Source organism: Pezoporus flaviventris, unplaced genomic scaffold (genome assembly GCF_033815535.1).
Source record: "Pezoporus flaviventris isolate CSIRO_AGI_PZ_B2104156 unplaced genomic scaffold, CSIRO_AGI_Pfla_v1 ptg000078l, whole genome shotgun sequence".
Lineage (NCBI taxonomy): Eukaryota > Metazoa > Chordata > Aves > Psittaciformes > Psittacidae > Pezoporus > Pezoporus flaviventris.
This window is the reverse complement of record NW_026892626.1, coordinates 11395074-11418909: the sequence shown is the minus strand read 5'-3', so window position 1 is coordinate 11418909 and position 23836 is coordinate 11395074. Positions and strand designations below refer to the sequence as shown.

Below are 23836 nucleotides of genomic sequence, written 5' to 3'. Positions count from 1 at the left end.
GACAGGTCAATATGGATAAACATGTTTTGGCTTCACACTGCAGCAGGTGCCTTTGCTAGAACAAAAGCCATAGTCACCGGGGGTTTGCGTGAGGCACCACTGTTCTCACGCTCTCAGAAACATAGGTTGTTTGTGGTAATAGCATAGGAAGTGAGGAAATCGGTATACAACTGAAACTGCAAGAAAATCTAGACAAAAACTACCTCATTAATCCAAATTCCAGCAGAGTACGGCATCAGGGCTATCATCTCTAATCCCTAAAATCTTTCTTAACAACCACAAGCAATTGGTATCTCTCCTTTTGATCAGATGTCAAACGCTGGACTTGAGCCCCTTAATTTCTGGTAAGGATGACACTGGAAGCCAGACCACCATTGGAGCATAGAATCAACTAGGTTGGAAAAGACCTTTAAGATCAGCAAGTCCAACCATTACCTAGGACTGCCAAGACCACCACTAAACCAAGTGGCTTCTACCTGGAAGATCCTGGCTTCTACCTGGAAGATCCTGTGATCAAGCACTAATCGCATCCAACCTTGGCTGTGATTATCCTGGGAAATCAGCAAAACCGGAGCAGTAACAGAATATTGCCAGAGGATTTTTCTGTTTAGTTTATTTTCCCTGATGTTCAACCTCCTCAAGGAAAGTTTCTGACATAAGAGCTTGAGACAGTTTTCCACATGAAGATCTTTTCTCTCTACTAGCTAGATAGGCTAAGATGCCATTTTGGTCTATTTCTTTTTATTTGGTTTGCGATTTCTCTGCTTTCGATGTATGTTCTTGTTTGTAAAGACAGAGGGTTTTTTTTTTCCCCTCCAGGAATAAAACAACTTTGTAATCAAAATCCAAACTGACAAAAGCTAAATTTGCTGCTTTTTAAACAGACATCTGTGCACAGTGTGTAAACCAATAAATAAAACTGCTTCAGGTTAGTTACATGTTGTTCACAGGGAAACACAGCTTAATTTTATCACATGTAAAATACAGATAATAAATTACACACCAAATAAATTAAGAAATATGCTAGCTTTTGTCTTTGCATTGTAGTTATACAACCAGGGTATGTTTTAATGTGATTTTCCAAAGTTCCTACCCAGTGTTGCATTTGTCATTAATATTCTGCTATGGCAGCTGTATAGGAAGCATATTTTTCTCTTGACAGGCTATAAAGAGAACACTATTCATGCATATTTAGGTAATAGTTTTTATGTGTTGTTATTTGCATACAGGCTGGTGGAATTGTAGCCAATTGCTGTACAGTCTCAGGAAACTGTGAGCATGTGCGTATGTCATTCAAAGCAATCAGTATGCTGGGAGAGTATTTACAGAAAAAAAAAGGAATCATTTTGTTTCTACTTTCTCTGCAACTATTTAGCGTTTTTGTCTTGATGGAAAATTTCTTAATCAATTGAATACCTAAAGTCCAAAAAGGTCCCAAACATACCCAAAGGTTTTAATACACCATTTGGGTTGTGGTGATCACAAGGAGCGTGGTCTTCTGGAGCAGGACTCACAGTGACAGGGCTGGCTGCACAGCCTCACATATTCTATGATGTAAATCTGCAATTTTCCTGCAATAGAACAACCTTCCCGTCTGTTACTTAAACAATAGTATGAAAGTGATTATGAAAAAGGTCTTTAAGATAAACAAATGTAGACAGCTATCTAAAATCCTCTCCCACAAGGGTAATCCAGGAAGCCCAGTTGTGGGTCTGTCCAGTTCTCTGAGAAAACTCCCCCCAAATCTATTGAATGTTCCTTTACAAAAGCAGCTAGAATTCTTTTGACTGCATGTACTACCAAGCTTTTGCCTGAGCTGGCTTAATTTTATAAGAAAGAGTGCAGAAGTATTGTGGAAATGTGGCTTATCTTAACTGTTCCTTCCCTTCCTGCTTGTCTTTCCTGACAGCACCCATTAGGCTGCACAACCATATTCAAATGTAAACATCCTACTAGCCACGTCAACATAGTATATTCATGAATTACTGAGCAGTTCCAAAATCACAGTACAGCACAAGACTGGGAAGGTCATTTTGTACAAAACAGAACAGAGGCCTGCAAGCTCCACAAAAAATAAAACAAATTTTTTCTTACTTAAAATTAAATTTTTTTATTGTCATTTATTCAGTGTTTTCACTCTATCACTAGTCATACACTGTATTAGTACTATATTAGACTAGCATTCTATAGTGTCTATTAGATAACATCCTTTTGAATCTAGAAGACACTTTTACCTATAGATTTTCAGTTAGAAAAAATTAAATTGATGTATTAAGATCCAAACTCTCAGAATTTATACAGAAACTCCAAGAGTGGGATTTAAACATCAAATTTCTAATTCTCTGAAGTTATCACAGCATTTCATATTTTATATTATACACATTTAAATCCTCTTTATCAGTTATGAGACTATTTTAGACACTCTTAAATTATCAAGATTAAATTGGGGCATTTTTCCAGCAGCAGGACTTCAAACTCAGATACTGTTAGCTAATAAGGAGAGAAAGCAGACAAACCAGCTGTTGCTGGACACTGAACTTTTGCCTTTGATCATCCTGTTACTTGATTCATGGCCAAAAACAATCATGTAGGTTTAGCAGAGGATAACAAAGTTTAGTGGGTGACAGAGAAATGGAGAGTAAGTGACATCAATCATAACATACTGCTAACCTTCTATTCTTGTAATAAGACTACTGCCGGAATTTAAAGCTGTTTTCCAGTCCTCTTCTGGATTGAATATTGGTATGACGAAAGACACTTTTTTTCCTGCCCTTATAGCAAGAGAAATAGGACAGATAAATGGGAGAATAATAGATAATAAATTTGAAAAATTCTTAATATTTTACATATTAAATAACTTGTTCTGTATTTCTCAGATTTGTTTTCTGAACTAGTTTATTCCACACAGTTAGTTAATCTCTCATATTTTAAGGCCGTCTTGCTTAGAAATCTTCCACTATTCTCTTCCTTAAAGATGCAGAATTTAAGGAATTTCTCTTCCTTAAAGATGCAGAAGTTTATAGAGGCTATTCAAACTGTGCCTGCAGTCATATCACCCTTTACTCCTTTCCTGTTTCAGCAAATAAAATGGTATCTTTGCCAAACATTTTCCAGAAAAAAAAAAAATTCTGATCATTTCAAAGAATTCTTGGTATAATTTTGACTCTTCATACCACTTACTAGTCTTCCTGTTGTATAGCACAGCACTCTCCCAGTTGTACACTATGTTCTAATAATTTGATATTAGAACTAAGTAAAAGTCATCTAAGAAACCCTATTTGTGGAACAATAACATTTTCACCTATCAAAATATATATTTTATGAGGATCAGATGAACAAAGGAAATTCAGGAAATACAGAAACAGTAAAGAAAAAGAAAACTGTTTTAAGTTATTTATTACCGTCTATTACCATCACTATTTTAAAGGAATTATCAGGGAGAAGACTGTTTCATATAATGAATCAAAGATTCCTTGGGCTTTTGCTCCTCCTGCTTTTCAAGCACAAAATTCATACATAGAGTGCAGTAGGTCTTTTAAAATTCAGAATCTAAGCACACAATCTATGTCTATCTGCTCTCGTATTTGTGTAAATATTCTTTAGATTCATAAATACAAGTGATGCTAAAATGTGTACATAATGCTATTAGCACGTACAATGCAAATGAATAATGGTATCTGTGACAAGACAGAGACAAAAAAACGATAATGCAACTTAAAATGCCAGCACACTTCTGCCTTCTTACATTTTAACGTAAATTTTCATATTCCTATCAAAGTGTTCATTCGGAATATCTAAATATTTAAAAATGCTATCCCACTTTTTCACTCATCACCTTGAAAGCACTTTGCACTTCAAAAAAGGCAAGGATAAACATTGTTTCTACGCTGCAAATGTAAAAACAAAGGCACAAAATACTTTTTTTCAACACTGGTATTTCCAGTCTCAGACCTCTTCATTAGATTATACTGGTGTCTGCCAAAATGCACTCTTACACTCCTTTCTGTTCAAGTTGCCTATCACAATAAATGTAAAGCCTTAGAAATAAGCTGGCTCAGCGCTTCAAAATCAGGATACGTACAATGCATCTTGTACTTTCAAGTGACTAGCACTCTGTAAGAAAGGTGCTTCTAAAATTGTTTGCCTAGGCAAGATAAAGAACAAAAATTATATTATTATTTTATAGTTAGCTATATATCATTACAAAATTACATGCTGGATATACTGGAGGAAAAAACATAGCAACTTATCATTACAATCTGTGTGAAATAAAAAAGAGGATTCAATGTTCCTGAAATTCTGTCAAAATAGACTTTTATAAAAATCACAGGATCCATTTAAAAGTGTAACTGAAAAGATGCTAGCAATAATTAATCAGAAATTAATTAACTTCAACTGTCAGCACACCAAGTGAGTTTGCCAGTGCCACACTACTAAGCAGGTAGAGTTTGACTCAGTATGCCTATGCTTAGAGTTGTCCAGCTAACTGAACACCACTATATCCCCACACTAATGTTTTCCTTACCACAATGACATTCTGTATGAAGTACTAACAATATGGTACCTTCAAAATAATCTTCCCATTTAAACCCAGAAAACTGCATCTGCCTACCACAACTAGAGACACTCGGAAAGCCAGTGAAGCTATATGGAGCTTTTTCTGAACAGCATTTTCATCTTTTTCTTCTTTAGCCTTACACAGACTTTTACGGGGTAGTTAACTACTCTTGGCTCTTCCCGTGGTAGTTGTCGGATTTGCCTTGATACTCGTCAGCTACACACCATCTAAATTTTTCTCTTCATCTCTTTGCCATCCATGAAGGGTATCCGCCAGGCTCTTCCAGATAAACTTCAGAGATCTGCCATTCTATCAGTATGGCAGAATTAACCCGCCATCTTTGAGGAAGCTGAAGAAAATGCAGTTCCCTTGAATTCCAGGTGCTGAGATGGGATTCCTTTAACTGATATCCATTCTTCAAAGGAGTTAACAGTGACCAGTATATACCAGAAACGGCTTTACCTAGTAATGAAGGATAAATCCCATTAAAGAAAAACAACTGAACTAGAAAAATCTCTGTGCAGGCTCAGCAGTAAGGCTTAATGTGATCTGTGTTACAGTCTTCATAGGCTGAAGAATGCATCTTCACTGAAATGGCTCAAACTGTGTTTGGTCTAATAGTCCATTTAATGCAATTTTGCTTTTTTACATTCAGAACATACTGTCTGATTTACTGACCAACTGTTACAAATTTAGTGTACAGCTGTTACATGACTATTCTGGATTGAAAAGGGAGCCCACGCCAGGATCTGGATGACTGCAATGCAGAGTGGAACCAGACAGATCAAATAGAACATGGCATCATGAAGACCTAAAAACAAGCTGGTGAAGAAGATGCAAACATAGCTTTCAAGGTGAAGAAGATTAACGGTCAATTCACAACAAAAGGACTCACATTATATACATGTACACACATTACTCTGTACAATCAATCCTAAAAGCAAGTATCGCAGATATCAAATGCACTTCAATTATATTTTCTAATTCTACATACAAATATGCGTTTATGTTGTTTGCTCCTTTCATAATAGCTGGGAGGAAATTATATAATTAGTACACAAAGAGTTAATTTCAATACACTGTAGGCAACCTATGAAATCCTGTTCACTACTATACATCTGTATTATGTAATACAGAAATCAATTTAAGTAATATAATCCAATTACAGAACAGAGCATTTGAAAAGCTTTAGGAGGACTGAAAAATCTGGAAGAGAAATAAAAGCAGAAAATGGAAGTAAACATTTTAATATGAAATTATTTTATTTAAGTTAAAATCTGTGCTTCTAGGTATCCACATAGTGTGTTGTTATAGTTGCTGAGTGCTAGATGGAGGTTTTGATTAATGCATAGAATTAGGTATGGTGTAAAGGGCTATATGAAATAGTAAGCACTGTTTTATTTTGTTTAAAATAAATTATTACAGATAATAAAAGCCATAAAAGGAATACATGTGAGGTTAACATTCATTCTCATTTATTCACATGGATGCATACTACCTCCTCACCTAAATCTTCTCTAAGGAATAAGAGATAAAAACATCAACACATATGAATGAGAAAAGCAAAATATTGGACTTTAATGAGTTCCCTTTTATGCCTTTTTATGAACAGTATGGTTTCTGACAGCTTAAAGCATACATTTAGGCATTTATCTAGTAGCTAAAATCATTATCTACCAGCTGGCATTCTGTTAATTATTGGATTCTAATTACTAAATAGCAGGAAAGTCAACTCAAGCTGAGAAACAGCCCCTAAATGAACTTTCTCTCCATGAGGCAGTTTATATTATTTTCTTTATCATTAAGGGATGAGATAGGAGTCTCACAGAACAGGTATGGACGTGATCCAAAAAAAATTGAGATCTGTGAAAAAAACTTGAGCAGGCCTTTCAATAAAACCTAAGTTTCTCTGAATCATTAAAGAATCAACTCATATATCATATCACTACATTTAACAGAAAAAATGCTTGCAGCGTTTATCATAGGCCAGATTTAGTCCTTAGTACATATACACACTCATACAGTGATCATGGTTGATCTCAAGTCATGTATATGCTAATGCTACATAAGAAAACAAAAAAACCCACAGGCTCACAAGTGAATTACTAAATCACTTGGGCAACTACATACAAGACTGGAAGCGTTCGCTAGCAGGTCACTGGTGCATAGCCAATGCTTATTGGCAGTAACAATAATTTACCATTTGGATGTTGTTTACTGGCCTGTATGCAATTGCATCTTCAGTCCACCTACAAGTAAACAAGCGCCTACATCATGCACACCACATCTGCCAGTAGTTAATTGTATGAGCCATGTCAGCAGGGAGGCCACCAACAAATTACATACCTAGCTAAAGATGAAACAGGACTAAGACATGGTTAACAGGATGTTGGGGTTGTACTTAGCCTGTTCTGCATGCTAAAGAGCAGTTTTCATTAGTAAAATTATTCCATTTACACATGGACTTCAGGAAGGACGAAGAAAAAGAAAGAACATCTGCGAAATCACTCGCGCCAGTGCAATCCTGATTTGGTTGGTTTAAGAAAACAATATTATCCATTGTGCTGTAAAAGCCTGATTTACTGCAGGAATTATGAAAAATATCTTTGGTACACAGAACAAGGAATGGGAAAATATTTCATTAAGGGACTGGGATAAATCAAGAGCAGAGATCAGATTTCATTATAGTAACAGCTGAACCAGTAACTTCAGAAATTTCCATGTCTACATTTTTTTGCACACACAGGAATAAAACATAAAATCTTTCATAAACAGCCCTAATAACACTCTGAATAGAATGTCATGTACTCCAGTAATTCAGTATGAAAGTATTAACAGTTGAAAGTGCCTCCAATAAATAATGAAGAGTTGCTGTCAAATTCCTGAGTTCTGAAGAATGAATTTGAAAAGCACACTTTCACGAGAAGTTAGTTGTAATTGTAGGGGCTGTCCAGAAGAGGGAGATTTTAAACTAGGTATCTTTTCCATAGCCAAAACCAAACAGAAAACCCCCAAGCCATATGGGCAGGTAATGCTTTGCTATGATAATGGACAAAAAGAAAAAAAAATCCCGACAGTTTTGGGATTTTTTTGGATTGGGGTCCCAATAGGACTACTGCTAAAATTTTAAGGATATTTAAAAATACTCATTAAACTATCTTCCACTACAAAATGCTTACCTGATGTATAGTGACCAAATTCCCTAAGAATGTGGTATAACGTGTATATTACTGTATGCAGAACCATGTGTAACACATATGGAAATGTGTACAATATACTGGCCAACTTCATGTGTGAATAAGGTTACACCAAAGAGGAAGACAACTTCTGTAAGAGATACACACTATTCATAGCAGAAGTGACACTTCAGAATTATGATACCAGATGTGAAACCAAGAGGTACTGGATTGCTGCTAAGGAAGAAGACATCACTGTGACTAAGAAACCACACTGAGGCAGAAAAAATTACTGGTAAGTAAGGAGCTGATGATGTGAATGGTAAGTTCAAAGGCTTTGGTACAGAGGAAGAGAAAGACAGTCCAGGTCTGCGGAATGCCTGGCTTAATCCAGTACTGGAATCACTGTTCAGCAATAATAATTTTCTCACTTCTGATGAATCTTAACAATCCACCCGGCAGTGTTATGATACCTCACAGATAAAGGACAAAGGGGACCGAATTTTCCTTTCTTCTGGAATCTTACTCTTTGTATAAAACTTCTTCACTGTCTTACCAGCTTGGGTGTGCTGCAGGGTACAACTGTAAGAGAGGCATCAAGACAATGATGAACTACTGTCTCAAAAGGTCTTTTGCGGTAAGAATTTCACTCATAACTTGCCAGTTGCCCTAATAAGCTGCTTGGGAATGTGACTTTACTGAAGCAGAAAACATAGATGTGTGAATTGCTCAACAGCATGATAGCAACAGAAGACAGGCAAAGCTTAAAACCCAGCACCTTATAGTCGGTTGGTACTCTTCATGGAATTCTGGTGCTCTAATGAAGCAATAATGAAATGTCTTTATCATGGAGGATGTCAAGGAGCCATCACACAGCTGAAGAACAAAAATGAGGTCACTGGAATGATGAAGAAGTGTAGATGAGGTCGTGTCATCTTACAGACTTTTTGCTGGAGGCATAAGAATCAGAAGATACATGATTGGTCTCAGCAGACAGCTTTTGATAGACATATTTATCTTTTTTTGGTACAGGGGAAGATGAGCACCAAAGAGCATATTTATGAAGGCAACTTCTAAAGGCAGTATGCTATTAATAAAATGCTATAAAATGTGTAAGATAAATGAAGTAGAGGAGAAAAAGACATCCCCTTCCCTTGGAAGCTGTGACCTTTTTTTGATATGCAAGTAGAAGTCATTCAGAAAGTTTCTGAGCTTCAGCATTCCATATGGTCTTGAGTAAGCAACACATCAAGAAAGGAGGAATGAGGAAATTAAATGAAAATATTACACAAAAATAAGTGTGAATAATGATGTTCTATCATTTTCAACAGTAAACTCATTGCTGGAAAATATGTTTTACTACAGCAAAAGCTGGGAAGTTGCTGAGAATACGAAACCACGCTTTTCTCCACTCAGTCCACAGAACATTAATATATAAAACATACAACATCCCCCAAGCTAAACACAGATAATAAGTTATGTCTTATTAAGATTCTTTTGCTTTGTAAGAGCATCTGTGAAATAACTGTGAAAAAAAAAACCTAAAGTGACAAGCAAGATCTGTATATAAAAAGCAACTGCTTATCTGTAACATATTCATATTTTCACTATCATTAAATACTGGAATTTTGTTCACAGATTTAGACCCATGGAATGATTGAGGTTGGAAGGGACCTTTGGAGGTCTCCTGCTCCAAACCCCTGCTCAAGCAGGGTCACATAAAGCCAGCTGCCCAGGACTGTGTCTAGACAGCTTTTGAATATTTCTAAGAATGGGGAGTCCACAACCTCCCTGAGTAACCTGTACCACTGCTCAGTTGCCCTCACAATAAAACAGCGTTACCTGATGTTCAGAAGAAATCTCCTGTTTTTCAGTTTATGCCCACTGATCTGGTCCTGTCACTGGGCACCACTGGAAAAAGCCTGAATCCAACCTCTTTGCACCCTTCTATAAAATATTTATACACGTTAAGAAGATCCCCCTCATGATTCTTCACCAGCCTGAACAGTCCCAATTCTCTCAGCCTTTCCTCATAGATACTCCAGTCCCTTAATAACCTGTAGTCCTCTGCTGGGTTCTCTCCAGTATGCCCATGTTTCCCTTGTACTGTGGAGGCCGCATTTGGACACAGTGCTCCAGAAGTGGCCTCATCAGTGCTGAGCAGAGGGGAACTTAGACCTGCTGGCAATACTTTGTCTAAGGCAGCCCAAGATAATGCTATTCTCTGCCTTTACCACAAGAACACATTGGTGGCTCATGTTCAGTTTCGTGTTCACCAGGGGCCCCAGGTCCTTTTCTGCCAAGGTGCCTTCCAGCTGGGTGGTCCCGTCATATCCTGGTGCCTGGGCTTGTTCCTCCCCAGGTGCAGGACTTGCATTTCTCTTTATTGAACCATGAGAATCCTGTCAACCCATTTCTCCAGCCTCTCAAGATCCCTGTGGATGGCAGCATGACCTCTGATGTGTCAGCCACACCTCCCAGTTTTGTGTCATCAACAAACTTCCTGAGGGTACATCCTGCCCAATCATCCAGATCATTAGTAAAGATGTTAAGCAGGACTGGACATACTATAGACCCTGATGATACACCACTAGTGTAACTACTAGTTAGTAGCCTGCAACTAGACCTCATGCCCTGATAACCATCTACTCCTGGCCATTCAGCCAGTTTTCAACCCATCTCACTGTCTGCTCATCCAACCTGTATATCAAATGCTTTTTTATGAGGATCTTATGGGAGACAGTTTCAAAGGTCTTACTGAAGACCAAGTAGACAATATCCACCACTTTTACCGCATTTATCAAGCCAGTCATGTAATTCTAGAAGTTTATCAAGTTGGCCAATTATGACTTCCTCTTGGTGAAGCCGTGCTGACTACTACTGATGATTTTATTGACCTAATGTGCCTGCAAATGGTTTCCAGGCTTAGCTGCTCCCTCATTGTTGCTATGATTTAATTTTCCACATTAAGAATTTTAATTGTATATTAAGAAAAACTAAGTAATTTAGATTCAGGAAATAGCTTATGGTTTTGGACTGCACCTTCTCTCTCCTCCCAGTAAACAACATTGCTGGAAACTCTTTAAGACATATTTATTCAGGGCCCAAACATTTTGTTAATGCAGAATAAAGGTTCTCTGGCCATCTTGACAATTCACTAACACTATACCTAATTAAGTAAATGCTTCCCAGAACACTTAATAGATGCTGCCAGCTTTGGAGAAGGAGAAAGGACAGTGGAGCTGAGATTGTATTGGAATGGATGAGAACCCTTCATTATATGTAATTCGCATGTGTGATTTTTTCCTTTTTCCCAAACAGTATGAGCATATTTTAAGCAACCTCCTGTATTCAGTTTCTCTTTGACCCCAACCAGCTTTGTCCTGAGGCAAGTGTATTCTAGCTATCTGCCTATGGCTGAAATCTGAGATAGATCTGATAGGGTTTTAATACGTGTAAGTAATTTTAGCTCAGTCAATGGTCTGAGTACATTGCCATGGGCAAACTGACTCCCTAGAAACAATCCTGAGTAGTATGGTCTTTGTGGACTTTATGCCCACACAGTAGTCCAATTGCAAAGAAAAGGCCATGCACATTCACACATATATACATACAGAAAACATGTGCAGACTGCTTCAGATTTAAGAAATTATTTTCGAAGGGATAGGCAAAAGAAATATAATTCAGGTGCTCCTTAATTAACTGATCTCAGCTTTGTACCTTTATGCTGTTTCTTGCTCTAGTTAAATAAATCAAAGTTCAGCATGACTGAAGTGAAAATACAGTTTTAGAGACTGAGCAAAGTATTTCAGCTCTCTATGTAAGAAATATATTGTTGCTATAGTCCAGAGTCTACTTACTGGGAAAAAAAAAAAGATTTGTAATTACTGTGATTTAAAATCCATCCACAAAGGTATCATTTATCTGATTGAAATGGATTAGAACTGCAGGTTTTATGTTTTAAGTCTGATTTTCTCTGAATCATCAAGATTAATATATTCAGCCCTCTCATATCCACATCCAGTTCAACTTAGGACTCTTCTGCAAAAGAAAAGATCACCCATCTTATTTGACATTATAATGAGGTTCATGTCCTCTTCACATCATCTCACTGGCTGGCTATGGACAGAATGTATTAAAATGAAATCAACTCAATCAACTCAATCAAAACAGCCTCAAAGTAAAGCCTTCTTTGCTTGTGTCAGGATGCTTTTCTGAAGACCACCTGTTGTCTTTTCATGCCATGTTTTTACTCAGAGATTTCTTTAGAAAATTCCTCAAATACGACACATTCTACCAGCCTCAGGTGACACAACCAGTCTTTTCTCCTTCAAGAGCTCCCTCCACAAAAGTTCACGTACAATTGTCTTCTGTGTATTTAAGGTTGTTCTCTCAAGCAAATCCTTATCAAGACTGGTTTTTGCCTTGTAGCCCTGACTTCGGTCATTCCTCATGTTGCCACTTCCTCTTGTTGGTCATAAATAAACACCCTTTGACCCTTTCAGTGTACTGATTCCCTCTTTATTAGTTTTTTACAAAAGCCCATGCATTTCCAATGTGCTAACTAGCAACCTGTGTATTAAGGTCTCCAGGGACTGCAATGAAATCGTTAGCATTAGAATGATAAGTAGTATCAAAGCCAAAATTATACTCCTACTTGAGGAAAATTCCCTTCCTCCAGTGATTATACTGCTTTCTCTCAGACAAAAATGTATCTAAAAAGCAATGCTGTTAGAATTATGTATTTATGGAAGTAGGTTTATGAGATAAACAAAACACAAAAGCCAGGACAACATCTATCTTGAGGTGATCTCAAAGATTTCTTTTCTTTTTTGCAATAGAACAGGAGGTGGTCAACTACTGAAATTTATCCTTTGTGTTTCAAAATCAGGTAGATACCCTCATGTGTACTGTTTAGGAAATGATTCCTTTAAAAACTATTTCTATTCCTCCACAGATAAAAAACAGAAAAATATTTTTTAAAGCACTCATGCTTTTGAAGTGCAGTTCATGCAAACTAATTGCAGATTAATTTGCTTTTTAGATTATTTCATGTTAATTTCTGTGATTTAAAGTATCCCTTTTGAACTCACCTTGGATCAGGTTGAGCAACTTCATTATTCAGGTTCTCATATCCAAATTGATTTAGTATTGTAACCACAAGCATTGGAGCCAAAGATTGGGCAGGCTTCATAAATAAAGCATTGGTGTCAAAAACCATAGAGGAAAGTGGTGATCTAAAATAGTTAAGGAAAAAAACCCAAGAAATGAATGCACAACACAAACTTGTTAGTATATTAATTACAACAGTGATTTTTAAAGTCCTTTTAATATGCAGATGGTAACTGTTATGATACTTGGCTTTATATAGTTCATCCATTATAGCAAACAGATCAATCATCATAATGAAATTTAAATTTCTTTGGAAATGAAAGGTAATAAACCTCTGGTGTATATATACAGCATGGCCCCAATTCTGAAATGACTTGCAGTCAAATTCAACTTTGTGCACATAGAGTGATAACTGAAGTGAAGTTAGACTGAACAGTGCAGGGAGAGTTAATTACTTCAGAATTTACATGCATGTGGCCAGAAAAGGAGGCATTTTTTTATTCATGAAAGCAATAGCTCTCACCTTTGAGGGGCAAGTCCTTTCATACAGTTACCAGGACTGAATCTGCACTTAAATAAACATTGATGGAAGCAGTGGGAAGTTACCTGCACTTTGGTAAAAATCCAGAAGATCCATGAGTTGTAATATGTTACATCACAGCAGGTTTTATCAATTTTTATTTCAGAGAGATAACAGCAACCAGTTAGACTTTGAAATTTACACTTGAAGTAGCATAGGCAAAGTTTTATAAGCACCTTTTCCATGTTAGAAAGGCCTTATTCAGAAAATTTTGTAAATTACAATAAATGTATGTGGTTACAGAATAATTCAATTGAAGCTAACAAAAACAGAAACACAAAAAAAAATTAAGGACCTGGCTTATACTATGTATAATTAAAACTAGAAATTACTTAATAATCTGTTGCAATCACTCTACTGAATTAACTGCAGGAAACTTGAATAAAGTTCATATCTTTATTTATGCTAAGTTGCTCATACAAAAACTAGTTCTGTGTCAAGGATCCAAGACTATTTACTGTCTTTACTTTGACATGATCTAGCTTATGAAAGAGTAACATGGCAAGGAGATAGCATATTTACAGAAAAAGTTCTGATGGACATACCTCCACTTGTGCTTTATTAAATCTGCATCAACAGTATCTGCCAAAGGCAAATTGAACAAACTAAATGAAGCTTGCACAATTACCCAAAAAAGGACAAAATATTTAAGATGATCACAGTTCTTATATACACTTTCATAATGAAATCGTAACTGACATTCTAGCATACATACCCCAATACTGACCTTTCCATAACCACAGAGACTTTCTTTAAAACTATGTGATTTATCTGTTTAAACAGCAGCTCTGAAAGCATTATTAGATCTGTTCTTAACTGAGAATTACAAAGCAATATGCAAACCTAGGTTTTTTCTCTTTTCTCTTTTTTTCTCGGACACTGGTGCAAAAGGTCATAAATATTTACTTGAGGTTATCAGTAAATGTCACTTAAAATGACATGGAGAAGAGAAGCACCTGAGAGGAAAGAGTGACTGAAAATTTCTTCTTGAAATTTGAAAAGGACATGAGCATTACTAGAAAGACCATATGGAAGACAAACTTCCAAGTGGGAGAATTAGGACAATAAAAAGATTTGATATGCATTCCTATATATTTACTTACATTGTATTCATGTTTGCATATGTGTGTATATATATGCCTTTAAACACACTCACCCAGAAACAACTCTTGAACTGTGAAGAGAATCCATAAACTCAAATATTGAGATTCCTATGTCTTAGTACATTTTGGGTGTGATTAGCTTTTATTTAGAAGAGGCTTTGAACAACTAGCACTTTAAACATAGAGTCTTTAGATACCTTAGAGGTGTTTTTTTTTCCTGGGGAAATCAACATATATCTTCACCATTTAAAGTATGCAGGTAATGAGATTCAATTTATTGTTCACACAATCCAGTGTTAACAGTAGCCCATGACTGATATACTGAAAATGAGAATGAAAACAGGGAAAAGAAGAAAAAAGATGAAGGATGGTAGGAAAGAACATGTAGAAAGAATGCATTAAAATAGAAAATTAAAAAAAAAAACCACCACCAAACCACTGTGACAATATTCTGATACAAAGGTCTTTTTTTAAATAAGAGCTTCTCTGCTGAGATCTCCTCTGTCTACGTGGATCAGAAGAGATTCTGCTTCCCTTGAATCTCATGTTATAGCAGGTAAGTGGCTGGAAGCATGGGGCTGCAAACCTTCATCACTGTTCATACTTCAGGTTTTTTTTTTTTTTAAGCAGAAATTAAAAGCTGAAGCAGAATAAAAAGAAAGCTGAAAAAAATTGTAACTGGAGTTTCAACATTTTTAACAAGAGAAACAGAACAGAAAGAAAACCATAAAAGAAGTGGCAAAATCTTCACGCTATTAAAAGCAAGTGTCCACTCTGTTAGAATTATTTAAGCTGTATCTATGAAAAGGGAAGTGTATTTACTTACATGTTTGTCATGAGGTAAAATGCCAACAGATAACAGTGTTCTGACCCTAGAATAAACATGACAGCAGCAGCTACTCCTTCAAAGTAGAAGGAAAACATGATGATTCTGTAATAACCAAACTTCTTCAGTGAAGCACGACTGAGAAGAACAAGGCACTGAAAAGATAATATATACACACATATGATATACATACAGTATCTCAGCATTAGGAGAGCTATAAAGCACAGACCAGATGTAATTTATTATTAACCATTAAGGAAAAAAAAAACAAAGAACAAACAAAACTAAAGCACAAACCAACCCTTTGTGAAAAGCTCAATTCAAGTAAAAACTAGGAACTGAAAAAAAGAACTATCTACTGGCTCATTCTGTGCTACCTCTACCAGGTAAGAAGGATTTTTCACTCAAAACCAGCCAGCTGAGAACTACAATATCCTGAGGAAGATACTGTTTCCCACATTCCCATACTATTATTTAATGCTCATGAACTTTATGTCTGATATCCCTTAAATAGTTAAATTTGCAGTAATATTAATTGTAAACCAAGCATTTGCCATTTTAACTGCTGGTCAAAAATATTTCCAATAATTGTTTTTCTCATCAATATTACTACTTTCACTGGCATTTGTAGAAATTAAGCACAAATTTTAGGTTGATAAAGCAAGCTCACCAAGACAGCTGATGGAAGCAAGTTAGAGACTTCACTAGCAAGTAGAGAAAGGCAGATGCCAGTGGACAGCACGTATGGCTACGTTTTAGTTCTGCCAATCATAGCAAGCAGTAATCCATATGAGAAGCTAGTGATGGCTAACCTCATGAAAATGGTATTAAGTGCTGATTATAGTATAAACAAAGAGTAAGCTCTTCTCTATTGTTCCTCACTTTACATTTTGTAATGAATTATGTTCTTTTTATTATACGAGCCTATGTGACCATCTATATGTATGCAGTCCTCATCACTATCATAAAAAATAGTCACTGACTCTATAAAGATACACATTTTCTCCTCCCTCTGTGTTACAGAGATGAATAGTGTAATATTAAAATGAAGAACAGGAAAGAATTCTCTTTGTACATTTGTTCACACATTTAAATGCTTTAACATAATGAATTAAAACCAGGATGCTACAGTCAAAGATTACTGTGGCAAATACTATCATAAATAAGTTCAAGTTTTCTACTTAAACCAAGGATCAGGGAGGTAAAAAAAGTCTGGAAAGTTGGTATAAGAAAAAAATCTGGTTTAAAGAAACTTAAATATCCTCGTCCCCTGGCTGTTTTCAGGCATTTTACAGAAAAGTGCCTACACTAGAAATGGTACAGGATTATTTAATGCCTGTTTATTGTAAAAACCATGACCTTGTCTCCCTGTAATTGAGAAATAACCCTGTCTCAGGAAGTACTTATGACTGAATATTCCTTAATACCTGCATGTTTCCAAGACTGCATATTTCTAAGCAAACTAACTTAATGATGCAAATTTAGATTGTTTGCCTGTGTTTCAGCAACGAAGTTTCCTTGTAGACAGGTTTTATTCTCCACAACCACTACTAAAAGGAAGCAGAGGCAGAAGTACAAGCCACTGAAGCACAAATTCCTAAGAAGGGGCTTTAGTTTACAAGGGCTGGGTGCTTTTCCAGCAAGTGAAGTTCAGGATGTTGACACAAGAGAATTCTCTTATATCTTGAGCTCAAAGGGACAAAACTTGAGGAAAATAAGGTCATAGCAAACACTCTTATGGTTCAGTGACCTAGACAAGAGTCTCTGGGGAGCAGAGAGAGATGTGTTTTCTGAAAGACGGTTGGTTTCACACTGTCACGCTGATTTTATCAACAAAAGTGATTGCTATATATAGAGTGTAAAAATATTTAAGCTTTCCTAACATCTGTAGCTTTTGATTTATTTCCAAAGTTCATCAGCTAGTTGTTTGAGTTGCAGGAAACAAAAAAAAAGACCCAAACCTGTGGCAAGGATAAAAGTTGAAATTGCAGATATTTAGGAGTTATGGAACAAAGAAGATACGTTTAGGATTTGTATGTTGAGCTGTGAATTCCAGATGCATTTGCACACATCTTCTTTTACATATTACTTACTGAAACCCACTATCATTTAACAAATGTAACAGCCCGATTGTCAGAAATTTTGAGCACCATGACACCTATGAGAAAAGTCAGGTACTCAGCTTTGAAACTGAAAGTTTTAAAAGATGGAGTGAAAGAAGTTAGGAGGGAATGAACAGAAGAATTTTTTGCTCCACTTCAGACAAGTTTACATTCTGAGGGACTTATTTTTGCTGCTTTTCTTGATCTCACACATTACTTGTTAGGGTTCTCTTTTCTTTTCCAGTTCATTACTCCTCCCCCCATCCCTGGCTGAGGTTTTGAAAGTGTGTCTCTCTCTACCAAGTGAATATAGCTGACCAAGACAGAAGACAACAAAATAAATAGGAATGTATTATTCTCCAAGAGCAGCTATTTGGAGTTTTGTTTGGTTCTCATGACTGAGATACCACATATTTCAACAATGCTTTCAATACCTAATAATTTTTTCTGGTGTTTTGTGCAGTTTATCTTAGAAACTTCGTGAAGAAGAGATTATTTTTCCATCCTGTATTAAAAATCAAAAACAAAGAGAAAAGAATCTAGAATTCTAGAGATTTTGCTTTTAGAAGCTTTTTATCTTGACGATGTTTTTCATTCCTTTATACTTGGGTATTATAAACCCTGTGGGATCCAAAACATTCACTCCTTGCATGCTTAAATCTTACATTCTTGTAAACATATACTCTACCAGTCTGCCTGCCTGTTCTCACTACTCTACCCTTACATTTAGGTAGCCTGTACATACAGAAACTTTCTTCTTTTAGAGCATTGGTGACCTAGACTTGTCTCTTGGTATAGCCAATGGTTTATGGTTTATTAATAAATTAATAATGGTTTATTAGACAGCATGTTTCCAACACAGTGTAAATGGATACCTTAAACTAATGAAAACTAGTAAAACACCATGTTTTCATATTTTGGAATAAAAAAGGTGTAACTGCCTACCTGAGGACAAATAAAGCCTGCTCCATACATGATGCTTCTTAATGAGGAAGAGAGGACGTCCTTAGGAATAAGATTATCTGCAAAGATCACCATAAAATTGTTGCAGAAGGCTACGTGGAAGACTTGGAAAAAGTTCATTCTCTGTCATTATCTGTTTGGTCAATGAAATTACTGAGGACCAGGAGAGAGTTCCATCACCATTTTCCAGATTAGCATTCTCCATACAGATTTCTCGCTGCTCATACTGCCTAGTACTGTATTTGCCTGTGTAACACATACAGGGTGTTGCTAATGCTGCGACCAAAACAGCGAAAGCCTGAAAACAGGCAAAATTTTCAATCTTATTTGATATGAGACCACAAAAGAGAATGCTTGTTGAGCCAAGTAATGTTGCTACTTGGATGTATTCAATAAGCTGAAGCCTACTTTCATGTCGTGTTGAAATCTCTGCAAAGAGCGCACACTGCGCTCGAAGCACAAATGTCAGCAAACCATCAAAAGAACATGACGCAATGATGAAGTGAAGACCACTTTGCCAGTCCCCTTCTTCATAATGTTTCCAAGGAAACCAAGGAAGCAAAAAGGCTAATGCGTATAAAGGAGCTCCATATAAGATTGAGATGGTGTCTTGAGCAGCATGTGAATGTGGAGTTATCTTGCATATACCCAAAAAGAGGATCATTAATGGCATTCCATATCATAAATACAACCTGGCACAAACAAGCAAGAAACACTACAGAATTTATTATTAGGGTGATTTTTCTGCAGAGGTTATACAAATACAAAAGCAATACATACCACGTTTATTTAAAATAAATCTCTGCTGAAAAAGTAAAGATGGAAGCTCAGGTCAAAACAGTCTCCAGAACTAATTCTTAAGTGTATTTAGATTTATAGTAATTTTGAAAAACAAGATGAAAAGTAGGCAGGTGCCCAACTACACATGAAATAAACCCCTGTCTCTAAGACTTCACTCTTTCAAAACCTTATTTATTTCAGCTTTCATCTTGCAAAGCCCAAATATTACACTCACATTAAGTAATTCAAAACATGAGCCAGCCCATTACTTTCAGGAGACCATTTACGATAAGGGTTGCTCACACGGATAATGACTTGCAGAGTAAAGGCAGTGTTCAAGCACTTAAACAATCCATAGGAAAGCACTAATGTCACACACATTGATAGAGCTGAGGTACAAGATTAGTTTACAAAATTACTTCAAGCTATCAAAGGAAAAAAATTTTTCATCAGTTAAAGTCTGGAGATTCTTAGTCTAAAGACTGTAAACAATGTGCTTTACATGTACCTTCACTTGCTTATGGATTAACTAAATGTAAAATTAATTTACTGTATAACTATTTGCTCTGCATCCAAAAGTTAATTTGTAAGTAAAAAAAACCCAATCTTCCTGTGTTGTGATAACACAGACACAAAGCACAACATGGTAATCAGAATACTCCATTGTACCACACCTGTGCTTGATGAAACGCTGCTTCTGAAATCTTGTGTTGGTTTAGGAAAAGCTTAACATAGTAGAAGTTAAAGATACCGTTCATCATTCCAGCACCTAATGTAGTCATGGAATACGCCAGTGCATTAGGATGAATTCCCAAAACAAACTTTGTCTGCAAGAACAATTCTTTTCTTCCTAAAGTTACAAAAAAGAATTACAACAGTTGATAGTAAAATTTTCCAAATTAAATTACATGGGAAATTTGCTTTTTCAGACATGTGGAAATGGATTCTTAGGGGGAAATTTCCCCATTCTTATTTCCTTTTTTTTTTTTAATGAGAAACACTTTGCTGAGTTATAAGACACTGAGCCCAAAACTGAATAGATGGAATTACTAAGAAGTCAGTGATATTCCTAAGTATAACCAGTTCCTAAAACTCAATGGGACAAGTAGACAAAAATGTAAAAGAATCCCTTCCTAACTGGTGCACAGACTCAATAGAAAAATCTACTATTGCTGACATGAATCTTGGTGTAGAGTTCAAATAATTGTATACATTTTAGATCTGTCTTACTAGCTACATCGTTTTAAAATTATGGACTGCGTAGGAATGAAGTGGCTCAATTCATCCCCTTACGTACTCCATTGCTATGAATGTCAAATGCAGCATGCACTTAGATGAGTATTTCTTTCAAAACAAATAGCAAGTTTTGTCCTTGTATTTTTAAATGCTAATTGTTAACAAGCTAGAGAAACAACTTTAACCTAATAAATTAATCAGATATGAATGGAAACCATAAACCATAAACTTTTAAGAGTTTAAACATCTTGATTTGCTTTGCATGTAAATAAAATCTAGCATGTAACACATGTATATAGCATTCTAAGCCTGTCCAAATAACAAAGATTCAGCCCAAGAATATAGAGCTCTTTAATATATCAAGCAAATCTTCAGCCAACAATTTTTTGAGATGCTAACCTTTTCCATCTATCTAGCAATTCACTTAAGCATATTTGGAATAAACTATTCTGTGAAAATAACTAGTTCCAGGAATCCTCTACCTTTTAAAGCTCAGTAATGATTACGTAAAGGTAGTCATTGACCACATTTGATTCTATAAGCCCAATGCAAAAATACTTCTCCCAGGTATCTGGTTTTAGCTGAGGTTTTATTCATCTGTGCACCTGTTTGAAGGAAGCTGTCTGTCATTAATTTAGAGATATTTCAGGTTCAAACTCAGGCCTTACTACACACTGTGACTCCAGAGCTTTACAACCTACTTTTTGTGAATAGCCCACACTTTGCTCCTCTGCATGTTAACATGTTTATCCTAAATGAAATTTTCAAATATCCATCAAAATACCTACTTTGAATATCTGCTTGTTCAGCTCAATAAGCAGATCTATAAACAACTCCCCAAACACCTCACAAAAATGGCCATGGAAGAAACAGGAAATGAAAACCAAGGCTGTTTTCAGCATTCCTGTGGCTTACAAAGTGGCTGAAGCCAGGCTGTTGCAAGGGAAGATGGTAAAATCCTAATTGCCAGGTAAGGGCCAGGCAAAAGCCACAAGTCAGGAGGGACTGAACACGTGCCTGTTCTGGCAAGTGACGGAACAGCAGGTTTTCCACCCCTGATGCAGAAAATGAACTCCTGAAGAGCAAATAAAATGTGGATGCATCTTTGCATATATATTTAAGATACTCCAACATGAAACAAGATGCACAGAGGAGACAACTTCACACTATAGGTAAAAAAAAACAAAACCAAAAAACCAAACCAAACAAAAAATCAAGCTGACAACTTGATCCAAAGCATTTCTAAAGCCAATTTATTTGTAAGAATATAACTGAATTTTTAGGCACTTGAGGATGATTGTAATGTGTATTTTCAAGCTGTAGAGAAAATTCCATTTTCAAGTGATGAAATTTTGCCTTTTTTTTTTATTTGTTTGGTTTTGTAAACTTTTACTGAGAAACCTATAGTGAAGATAAAGCTGTTGAAAAGATGCCCATTTGAAATGTTTATATTTTAAAGTAAGTTTGATGTTACTGTGAAAGTCATTACAGTAAGTGTGTTACTGACCAAGTCTCACTTAGGTATTTTAAGGCATGCATGTTCAAGCCTCCACAAATGTACTTCATGAAGTGGTTTTGGAAAGGTAGACTTTTCATCTCTATTTCTCCCTGGAGATCCTTGCTTAGGTCTTCAAAAGGAGAACTGGGAGCTCCCCTTTTCCTCCAGTTCCAGGAGCACCAAGAATAAAGTGCTTCGAATTAAAACACTGCCAGCAAACTAACAGTAATTTCTCAAATCATGTTTGACTCAATTCCTTCCTACACACACAGGAAAAAAAGAAAGAAATCCCCTGAGCTTCAGAATATTTGAAAGTAAAAAGAAATTTGAAATTTCTTCAATAAAAACCTTTTAACAACACACAAACAGGTCTCTGGTGTTATGACTAACTGTAATATACAGGATCTGACACAACTCTTTACGCTAATTGGTACAGCTGGCCCTGTAACTTGTGTATGAAATAAGTTCAATTAGAAGTTGAGGTACCACACTTCCTTCCTCAAAGATGCACTCTTTAATGGTATAACAATGAAATCACACATGACTACCCTCTCTCTCTCGCTCTTTTTAATTGTCAGCCTTTATATTGAGTAGGTTAGAGCACAGGTGTTGACATTTTGTGACTCACAGAAGGCAGTCTAGTGGTTACAACCGTGTTAGTACAGCTGAGCCAAAAGAACAGACTGTTTAAACCAGTGAGACACTGCATACTTGCGTTTCTCCCAGGGCTAGATGACAATCGCTAGAAGAAACTAGAGCATGAGTCTAAAGAAAAGCGGGTTCCCAAGCAATAGCAGATTTTGACTGAAGCACACTAGCTGACATCATGGTCTGCTGGGCTGGGTCCCACACTGCAGCACAATGCCCACACTCCTGACAAACTGGTCGGACACAAGTATCTTCCTCATCTTTCTACCATGACTTGAACCACATTAAGGCAGAACAAAGAATAAAGGCTTTCCTAGTCCCGAGCAGTAACACTGCGGGGAAATGCTGCTGAAGCAGAGGGCGGATGCAAACACAAAGCACTTGGAGCAGGAGGGGAGGAGATGTTCTGATGCCGCCACCCTCCCAGCCCGCGATGCTGTGGCTGCCCAGCTGCGGCTCCTGGCAGGCACGGGGCTCCAGAAACTTGCAGGGCTGGAAGTCTGGAGATGCTCATCTATTAAAACTGGTCAAATCAACCCAGCTTTCCCTCAGCAGCTCTACAGATACGGGACACGGCTCCTCCCCCCTCGGGGGGAAAGAAGCGGGAGCGAGCGGTGAGCGCCCCAGCACCACGCGGGGATGGAAACGGCCGTTTCCAGCCATGACAGCCGCTCCGCAGCTGCACGCCCCAGCGGGACCACACTCGGCTCCGCCCTCCCCTGCCGCGCTCGGGCGCCGAGGCTCCCCGGGGTGGTGGCGGGACTGCGGCCCGCACCTGGGCGTGACGCCGCTAAGGTAACCGAGGCGCGGGCTGAGCCCCTCCTCACACGCTCTTCCTCAGCGCTCCCCGGGGGCTCCCGACACGGGGCGACCAGGAGCCACAACTACCCTACGCCCGGCCGCGCTGCCCAGCCCTGGGCTGTGCCAGCTCTGCTCCAGCGCAGACCCACCGGCACCCCCACGGCAACCAGCTGCCGCCATTAACCCTTCAGGGCCCAGCAACCACCTCACACCTCACCGCCACCACCCAACCTCCACCGACGGGAGGCAGCGCAGCCAGCTGCCGGGGCGGGGCGTAATTAGCCCAGACCAACCTTCCCTTCATTCTCATTGGCAGGTTGATACGAATTCGCTTTGTGATTGGTTTAGGCTCCTTTCGATCTCTCCTGCGGGCGGCTTCCCATTGGCTCCCCGCGGAGGAGGTGAGGGTGTTGTGTTTGAATCGCGGGGTGGACGGTGGGCGGGTGGCTGTAG

At 37.4% G+C, this 23836-nt stretch overlaps 1 protein-coding gene across 1 annotated transcript; it reads right to left on the bottom strand.

The window, feature by feature from the left end:
• Positions 1-3563: 3563 nt before the first annotated feature.
• On the bottom strand, positions 3564-23706 carry LOC133279939 (transmembrane protein 180-like). Its single transcript, XM_061474177.1, is given in 9 exon segments — positions 3564-5380; positions 12828-12971; positions 13972-14055; positions 15356-15510; positions 18403-18541; positions 18543-19025; positions 19027-19112; positions 19875-20050; positions 23615-23706. Coding segments are annotated over 9 exon segments (1476 nt in total). The 5' UTR covers positions 23694-23706; the 3' UTR covers positions 3564-5250.
• Between the last annotated feature and the right edge of the window lie 130 nt (positions 23707-23836).